The 10,307-nt window shown below is 34.9% G+C and overlaps 1 protein-coding gene across 1 annotated transcript; it reads left to right on the top strand.

Moving 5' to 3' along the window:
• The first annotated feature begins 3,675 nt into the window (after nt 1–3,675).
• Nucleotides 3,676–7,735, top strand: penka (proenkephalin a). The gene is made up of 3 exons (XM_056466102.1): nt 3,676–3,857; nt 4,096–4,233; nt 6,422–7,735. Exons 2-3 carry the CDS (start codon nt 4,099–4,101, stop codon nt 6,998–7,000), a joined length of 714 nt encoding a protein of 237 aa, XP_056322077.1. The 5' UTR covers nt 3,676–3,857; nt 4,096–4,098; the 3' UTR covers nt 7,001–7,735.
• Nucleotides 7,736–10,307: the final 2,572 nt, after the last annotated feature.

The raw sequence follows: 10,307 nt of genomic DNA on the forward strand, positions 1-10,307 counted from the left end.
GCATTGTGTGAAAATGAAGCGCGTTTTTATTAATTTGTTTGCGTTGTGAGAAAATGCAGCGTGTTTTATTAATATGTTTGCGTTGTGTGAAAATGCAGTGCATTTTATTAGTTTGTTTGCATTGTGAGAAAATGCAGCGCGTTTTATTAATTTTTGTTTACGTTGTGTGAAAAGGCAGCGCGTTTTATTAATTTGTTTGCATTGTGAGAAAATGCAGTGCATTTTATTTATTTGTTTGCATTGTGATAAAATGCAGCGTGTTTTATTAATATGTTTGCGTTGTGTGAAAATGCAGCGCATTTTATCAATTTGTTTGCATTGTGTGAAAATGCAGCGTTTTTATTCATTTGTTTGCGTTGTGAGAAAATGCAACACGTTTTATCAATTTGTTTGCATTGTGTGAAAATGCAGCGCGTTTTTATTAATTTGTTTGCGTTGTGAAAAAATGCAGCACGTTTTATTAACTTGTTTGGGTTGTGAGAAAATGCCACGTGTTTTAGTCATTTGTTTGCGTTGTGAGAAAATGCAGCACATTTTATTAACTTGTTTGCATGTGTGAAAATGCAGCGTATTTTTTGAAAATATGTTTGCATTTTGAGCATTTGCAGCACGTATGCTGTCAAATGAATGAAGATCTTCTCTTAATTTGCTGGCGTTTTTTGTAATTGCACGTTTTCATAAATTGAAGCACGTAATGCAATTTGATAGTGTAAATAGACGCAAAACACATAAATAACACAATATGGGAAACTGCTAATTAATGGATGTTCTAACTCTGTGTAATATTCATTATTTAATAATTATCATTAGAATATTTTTGTATTGTACTGTGGACCAAGCTCCCAATCACACCTGTCATCATATCAATAATGAATGTGCAGAATAATCAGCATTTTCCATAACAAATTTCACAATACGAATGTAAAGAAATTGGAATAATTTTATTTTATTGTGCCCTAAATTGTCAAATTTCATGCAGTAAATGAAACAAAAGTTACAGATTTAGTTTTGTCCCTTTCTCTAATGTCATTTATATCTTCTAATCTAATGAGCTACTAGTAATTTCCAGTATCTAAAGCCTTTGATCTATTATAATCCTGACAACCAATTTCATGTACTTCAGACTATATGATGGAACCTGCAATAGAACGATCTATAATTTCCTGTGATAACTTTCAAATTGCTTTTTAGTGACGTCAGTTGTGCATGAGCTCAATGAGGAAGAGTTTGACTTTTCCCTATAAAGTAATATTCAGTCAATTGTGCAAATAGCCTATCCATAAAAAAGGTTAAATGAGTAAATGTTATGATACGTCTTTGGGACAGATGTTTGAAAACACTGAAATGAAAGATGTAAAACAATGACCTCAGATTGAGCAGTCAAAATAACTCTTGATCATAATATACCGCATGACACAGTAATGCTCAGAGCAAAATCACGGATAGAGTGGCTGTATTGAGCAATCAGCAATTTTCAGGAGAAACATACCAATCTATTCTTTCTTGAACACTTTGTCCAGTTTAAAGAGGTATGATGTCTGCCTGTACTGTATTAGAAGTTAACATCAAATGCTCATATAACCAGCTGACCAGCACTCTTCAACACAATGGACCCTTGACAAAATCTCTTTGTTGTCTGAAGAGAATGAACTAGGCTACTTTTTTAAAATGATGGCCAATGTGGGCCAGTAGAACAACCTTCATTAAACAAGTGAAAAAAGCAGATTAAATTGCTCAGCATAAGAACAACTTGGGTCACATAATAAAAAAAGTATTACAGCTGTATTTGAAAGCTTTAAAATGCTTCCTTCGGAGGCAGCATTCCAAAGCAGGATGGCATCAAGGCACGTCCAAATCTAAATTCTTCTCAGGTACTTTCTTCTGATCGAATTTTGAAGGCAGCATATGTGCACTCACCAGCCACTTTATTAGGTACACCTGTCCAACTGCTCGTTAACACAAATTTATAATAAGCCAATCACATGGCATCAACTCAATGCATTTAGGCATGTAGACATAGTCAAGACGATCTGCTGCAGTTCAAACTGAGCATCAGAATGGGGATGAAAGGTGATTTAAGTGACTTTGTTGGTGGTTGGCATGGTTGTTGGTGCCAGACGGGCTGGTCTGAGTATTTCAGAAACTGCTGATCTACTGGGATTTTTCACACACAACTATCTCTAGGGTTTACAGAGAATAGTCAGAAAAAGAGAAAATATCGAGTGAGTGGCAGTTTTGTGGGCACAAATGTCTTGTTGATGCCAGAGGTCAGAGGAGAATGGCCAGACTGGTTCGACCTGATAGAAAGGCAATAGTAACTCAAATAACCACTCTTTACAACCGAGGTATGCAGAAGAGCATCTCTGAACGCGCAACACTTTCAACCTTGAGGCGGATGGGCTACAGCAGCAGAAGACCACACCGGGTGCCATTCCTGTCAGCTAAGAACAGGAAACTGAGGCTACATTTCGCACAGACTCACCAAAATTGGACAATAAAAGATTGGAAAAACGTTGCCTGATCGAATGAGTCTCGATTTCTGCTGCAACATTCAGATGGTATAGGGTCAGAATTTGACCTCAACAAAAGCAAAGCATGGATCCATCCTGCCTTGTATTAATGGTTCAGGCTGCTGCTGGTGGTGTAATGGTGTGGGTGACATTTTCTTGGTACACTTTGGGCCCATTAGTACCAATTGAGCATCTAACAAACGTCACAGCCTACCTGAGTATTGTTGCTGACCATGTCCATCTTATTATGACCACCCATCTTTGGATGGCTACTTCCAGCAGGATAACAACCCATGTCATAAAGTGTGAATGATCTCAGACTGGTTTCTTGAACATGACAATGAGTTCACGGTACTCAAATGGCCTCCACAATCGCCAGATCTCAATCCAATATTGCACCTTTGGGATATTGTGGAACGGGAGAATAGCATCATGGATGTGCAGCTGACAAATCTGCAGCAACTGCGTGATGCTATCTTGTCAGTATGGACCAAAATCTCTAAGGAATATTTCCAGTACCTTGTTGAATCTATGCCACGAAGGATAAAGGCAGTTCTGAGGCAAAGGGGGTCCAACCCGGTACTAGTAAGGTGTACCTAATAAAGTGCCTGCCTTCGGTATCATACAATCCTGTGCATTCCATTTCTTAAATGAGCTATAAAAACGTTTCGCTTGAGTGCCATTTTGTGTATATATTTACATTTTGACGAAGCTTTTTACTTTTAATGGCATTTTTAGTACGTTAAAAATGTTCCCTTCTCTATATTTAGTTGTACCCAAATAAACCATAATGCTGTCTAAAAAGTCTGCCAGAAATCACAAATGCTGCCGTGGCAGCGAGGCAACAAGTCAGCAGCCTATGCTTTTGGACCCAGTCAACATTTTAGTGTTTAAATGGAGTTAAATGAATCCTATTACTTACCCATGCACACAAATATTAGCCTACTACCGTAATATGTGCTCTAGTCATTACATAACAGTTACCTACTTCGAGTATCTAAAACACACATTAATTGATTCTCATTAGGCAAAAACATCATCCTCGCCATCACTTGTTGCGTGACTCTTCCCGCTGACGTCAGACTGCAAACGGTGTGACGTGTGACGTCAGGAGGAGACACTGCTTAAAGTTGTGAGTGTCCGTCGATTCGGAACAGAGCAGGTGTGGAGTTTATCCTCGTGCTGGGAGACAGCAGATACGAGACGAAAAACGCAGCAGCATCCGCGATAAGCGGCTGACTAGTGATCTTTCTGTAAATCATCTCCTTTTTGCTCCCTTTGAGAAAATATTCAGAGAACATATTTAGAACTACAGTGGAGACTTCGAGAGAAATCTGCTGTTAACAGGTAAACCGAATGAGAAACCGAACTTTTTATAGAATTAAAAGTAGAAAAATGTAAATAATCTAGTGTAGCCTATTGAGTGATTGTTTTTTTTAAAAGCATGCTCTTATTGTTATTAATTTGTGAAGGCATTATTAGTTTATAAACATCTATCACCATGTTATTTATAATTTTGCAAGCCTCTATTATGGATTACTAGATGTTTTCCAACTGTGTCAATGTTAAACGCTCGTATTTGTAGCTCATGGCGTTAATGATGAACTCCTGGTGGACTGTGGCTTTGAGCGCCTGTCTCGTGCTGATGGTTCGGGCTGAATGCGGCAGAGACTGCGCGCTCTGCGTTTACCGGCTCTTCCGACAGACAGACATCGACACACTGGTGAGTTTCAGCTTCAAAAATATCTTTTATTACAAAAGTGACGCTAGGTTTAATGACGATGCATTTTTACTGAAGTGTTTCAAAAAAATTAGGCTGTTTTTTAAATGTCGGGGCAATTTGTCGCACATAGCCAGTTAATAAATCGTTTAGCTTATTATTATTATTATTGTTATTATTATTATTATTGTTGTTATTATTATTATTATTAAGGCAACATTAATTGTAAATTGTATTTTATAATAGTTTTACTGCTTGCATATATAAGCTACATTGTTATAATAAGGCTATATACAATCATTTAACAGCTTTTACTTTCAAGGGATAACTGGAGATATTCAATTTAAATTTTTAGGCAAAACTATACAAACACTGACTTTCAGCTTGAATAAAAACTATGCTGTTCGCGAGGCTAAAAAGAGCCTTCAGCATTTGTTTCTCTTATAAAGTAGGTTTCAAGTACACTTCAGCATGCACTCCTAAATATAAAGGTTCCACAATGTGATTTTCACAGTAGGGAATAGAAGAAACATTTGGAAAATGCAAAGAACCTATCGACAATTGGTTTCTAAAATAGTTTTTTTTCTTTCTTTCTTTCTTTCTTTCTTTCTTTCTTTCTTTCTTTCTTTCTTTCTTTCTTTCTTTCTTTCTTTTCTGTTCTCAATGTGAAAAACATTTTTAAATGATAAAGGTATAACATTTAAAATTTGTTTTACGTTATAATAAAATATACTATACACTTTAAAAATAAATTATTTGTTTTTGATATTATATGTGATTTTTTTTTACATTTATTAGGAAAACACCCTTTAAGCTGACTTATGTCTGCATTATATACATTATAATATATAAAAAAGATATATACATCATAAAACATTTATTATTATTTTAAATATACAGTTGAAGTTGGAATTATTAACCCCCCTGAATTATTTGCCCCGTTTATTTTTTCCCCAATTTTTGTTTAACGGAGGGGAGATTTTATCAACACATTTCCAAACATAATCATTTTAATAACTCATTTCTAATGACTGATTTCCTTCATCTTTGCCATGATGACAGTAAATAACTTTTAAATATCAAGACACTTCTATATCGCCTAACGTGGCATTTGAAGGCTTAACTAGGTTAATTAGGTTAACTAGGCAGGTTAGGGTAATTAGGCAAGTTATTGTATAACGATGGTTTGATCTGTAGACCATTGAAAAAATATGTAGCTTAAAGGGGCTAATAATTTTAACCTTAAAATGGCTTTAAAAACTGCTTTTCAGCCAAAATAAAATGAAAGGGGGTTTAATAATTCTGACTTCAACTATGTGAACTTCTTTGTTTTTGATCATATATTATTTTAATATGTTAGGAAAAGACGCTTTAAGCTGACTTAGGTCTGCATTATTTACATTATAATATACAAAAAAGATATATTTTATAAAATATTTTATTATTATTAATTTAAATATATGTGAAATTATTTGTTTTTGATTATTTTAATGTGTCAGGAAAACACCTTTTAAGCTGACTTAAGTCTGAATTATATACGTTATATTATGTAAAAAAGATATATATCATAAAACATTTTTTATTACTTTTATTACATTTTTATACTTTTAAATATATATCTGCACTTAAATAACTTTAACTAAACATGACAGACTTAATTATAAGTTCATATTTCATATCTGGATTATTTTTTGTGATAAACGTGAAGAAGTGAAAAGGGACTTTAAATTCAATGAAAAACTAATCTTTTTATGCATTAGAATGTGTCAATGTTTTTAATGAATGAATTATTATTATTTTATTTTTGCAAAAAACAAGAAAATACTATCACCTATTAAAATGGATGTAGTATATACCAAGAAATTGTGTCATATAATCATTTGATGACATATGAACATTGTCACACTAATAGTACTGATTATCATAAATTGTTACTTAGTCATTAATCATAAAATTTGTCAGCAATTTCTAAAATAATTTAAAATATAGTCATACTTAGTATGATTGTTCTACTATATATTTTAATAAGTACTAATCATAAGTATGCTATAATAGCTCTTTTAGTGCCAGTTGACAGCATTTTCCACTGCGCAGACTGTCATCATCACTTTTTAACAGCAGACTGAATGATTGTGCCCTCTGCTGGACTGATCGTTTGCTTGCACTGATTGGTCATTCTGCTCTCCCATAGGCCTGCACGTTAGAATGCGAAGGGTCTGTGGACTCCAGAAAAGTCGAAATCTGTAAAAACATCCTCACCGAAGAGGATCGCCTCGCCATCGACAGCCTCAAGCAAGACGAAGAGATGGCAAATCATGTTCTCGCCAAGAAATATGGTGGCTTCATGAAGCGTTACGGCGGCTTTATGATTAAAAAAGCAGCAGAAATCGGCACAGGAGCCCCAGCTGAGAGTGACGGCACAGGGGCCATCAGTAAGAAATATGGAGGCTTTATGAAGAAGGCAGACGGTGGAGCTGAAGACCAGCAGGTGGAGCTTCTGCGAGAGATCCTGCGGGTTGGACTCTCTTCAGAGTCAGATGAGCAGCCCGATGGGTACATGGCCAAACGCTATGGTGGCTTCATGAGGAGCGTACAGGAGAACACTGGGAGAGACCTGCACAAGAGATATGGTGGCTTTATGCGAAGAGTGGGAAGGCCTGATTGGTTGGACAACCAGAAAAGCAATGTGCTTCTGAAACGCACTTGGGAGGACGGAGGCGAGACGGCGCTGCCCGACATGCAGAAGAGATACGGAGGGTTCATGGATTAGAGCAAAAAACATGGACACCCATCCTAAAACAACCCTGTTCCTACTTTGTGTAGAGCTTGCACTGTACCAATTTCATGTAAAGCCATTTTGAATTGCTATTTATTTCATTTGTTTTTGTCTTTGCTGCTAAATATTCTTTTATGATGTACAGTGTATGTTTGTTCTAGGGTTTGTGTTTTGAAAAAATGAAATCTTTGCATTCTCTTACCATGGAATCACAAATCAGACATTTGGTAAAGACAGAGGACACTAATCAAACCATTTCTGGGTCACATACCCACAAATGAAAAGTACTTTTGGCGGTGTTGCTTTGTTCTCTGAGAATCTCATCACATTATTAGTCCACTTCGCTCATTGAACATTGTTGGTGAGGTTAAGTCTGCCGTCTACACTTGATGTCTTAATGATTAATGCATTTCTTTTAAACTTTATACAGCTTTTGTTCTTGTTTAAATCGAGGCAACATTTTGAGCTATTAGCTGTACAGAATACAATAAATTCATCTTACCGCAGAAGTGAAGTGTCTCGTTGAGATATTTGTTTTTCACAAATTGAGCCATCCTGCTGAATGAAGCTATCTAATTAGAGTATAATTGCTTGAATGGCTGTCTTTAAATGGGTTTGATAGCAACTTCTCTTATATTCAGAGTTTATAGTCCTACATGAGCAATAGCATATGAGCTGTTTTATTTGGTAGGAGCTAAAAGCTGTTGTTAAATTAAATGACTTAAGCATATTGTACATGAAACAGTTGACTATAGTTTAGGTTATTGTTCGTTTGGTTGTATTATTTTATTTATTATGAGAATGACAAAGGATCTACTTATAAAAGTGTTATTGTTAAGAGTTATTGTGTGGTAACTGTCCGGAGGTAATTCACCTTCATATTATTTTTATTTATTGCGGCTATGGTGAATTTAATAAGGAGGCAAGATTAAAGATTAGATCATGTCAGTGGGTTATTGATTGATTGATTGTGGGCACGGATATTGTCCTTGTGGTGTGGTCTCAACTTATAAACAGTGTCATACAAGGAAATGAAAAAAAAATCATTATTATTACTCACTTTTCCTTCGGCTTTGTCCCCGATATTTCAGGGGTCACCACAGCGGAATAAACCAATGATTATTTGTTAATCATTATTGAATTAATGAATAATTAACAATGAACAAATTAAGGATTTATCTAACATCAAACAGTTTACTCAAGCAGACTAGCTTTATTTATTTAATAAATGAGATAGGGGATAAAATGTCTTCATGGTCAAGGATTAATTTAGAAAAGAGTTTTGGGTATGAGAGGAGGGGATGGGAGGAGATACGGCACGATTGTTATCAAAGATGTCATTCACTAACTAACAAATGAACAATATGCTGAAGCAGATTACGCTTTATTTATTTGTTTGTTTGTTTATTTAGATGATAAAATTGAGTCACGGTGAGGGCCTGACTCAAAAATTATGTTATAGAAGGAAATTTAAAAAAGGTAAATTCAGTGATACAGGCCTATAGCCAGCCTAGTGAAAGGGGTGGTTCTTTTTTTTCCTCAAAAAGTGGACCTTTTTGCAGTTATTTGATTCATTTTCTTTTTAATTATGAGCTTTAAATACTAAATTTTTGTGACATTTTAAGCATGTTTTTTGCTGGATTAGGTTGTCAGATTGTCCCTCTTTTTGATGTTTGAAAAACATTTTCAAAAAATTTGAAGGCTACTTATTTTTAGGCTACTTCATGATATATCACTAGGGGAAAAATAGTCTATTAAAGTTTTAAATTTAAAACTGTCACTTATTGTCATTTATTAGGCAAATAACAAACTGGCCAGCACATTCAACTTTCATTCAACCTCAGCCTCAGAATTGTACCGTTTGAATAAAAAATACAAAAAAATAAACACAATGATAGTAATGTATTTTTCTAGCTGAAAAGAAAAAGTACATTTGAAAATTCATGAATAAAGTCCAAGATTTAAAAGAAGTTTTCTCTAAAACACTACAGTGAAAGTTGACTTTACAGCATCAGATTCCGCTTGGTCTTAAAGCCTTTTTAGTTTGTTATTTTGATAACTTGTGATGGCATAACAAGTCAATATAGGACAAATGAGCTCATGTATGGGACAAATTCTGGAAATTTGTCAGTGGGGGGCGGGGCAGGCCGAACCCCCCCTGGCTACGGGCCTGTGATATGGTTATTATTACCAAGGAAGTCATTCATTCATTCATTATATAAAACAGTTTACTCAAGCAGACTACATTGTCATTATTATTATTACAATGAAATTTTAATAAGAACATAATGATTTACTATTATTATTTATACAAGAATCATATTATTATTATGTAATACAGGAAATTTCAAGAGTTTGGAAGACTTGGATCAGACAGATAGTGGTAATATCAGTAAACATATTTAGATATTGATTTATGGATATCATAAACTATGTCTGTTTGTTTACTTACTTGTCTTACTAGCGGCCAATGAGAGGCATAAATAAATAAACAAAAACTACGATGGCCAAGAGAGCTTAACATGCTACAATTTAAGGGGAAAAAAAAACACCAGCAAATTAAGAAAAGATCTTCATATGTTTGTGCTCCAAATCCTCAGAACGCAAACACATTTTAAAAACGTGATACATTTTCACCTGATCAAACAAATTAATAAAACGTGCTGCATTTACCCACAACGCAAACAATTTACGAAAATGTGTTGCATTTTTACCTAACGCAAACAAATTAATAAAATGAGCTGCATTTCTCCCAACGCAAACAAATTAATAAAACAAGCTGCCTTTTCTCACATCACAATTTACGAAAACATGCTGCATTTTCACCTAATGCAAACAAATAAAAAAAACGAGCTGCATTTTCTCACAATGCAAACAATTTATGAAAACGTGCTGCATTTTCACCAAATGCAAAGAAATTTAAAAAACGAGCTGCATTTTCTCACATCACAATTTACCAAAACGAGCTGCATTTTCTCACATCACAATTTACCAAAACGTGCTGCATTTTCACCTAATCCAAACAAATTAATAAAATGCGCTGCATTGTCTCACAACGTAAACAATTTACGAAAACGTGCTGCATTTTCACCTAACACAAACAAATTCATAAAACGAGCTGCATTTTCTCACAAAGCAAACATTTTATGAAAACGCGCTGCATTTACTAACAACACTTGCAAATAGCACGGAACACAATGGAAACTTTTCAAGGAGACCCAGATATGTGACGGACATCTCTGTGCCGTGACTATTGCTCAGTGAAGTTGTAGGTGATCTTTGAAAGGTGTTTTCTTTGTTC

This window comes from Danio aesculapii, chromosome 2 (assembly GCF_903798145.1).
Source record: "Danio aesculapii chromosome 2, fDanAes4.1, whole genome shotgun sequence".
NCBI lineage: Eukaryota > Metazoa > Chordata > Actinopteri > Cypriniformes > Danionidae > Danio > Danio aesculapii.

Excerpts from the sequence above, each read along its gene's own strand:
- penka (XM_056466102.1), top strand. The coding sequence starts at position 4,099 with ATGGCGTTAATGATGAACTCCTGGTGGACTGTGGCTTTGAGCGCCTGT. Across the intron at positions 4,234-6,421 it reads AGACAGACATCGACACACTG|GCCTGCACGTTAGAATGCGA; the intron begins GTGAGTTTCAGC and ends GCTCTCCCATAG.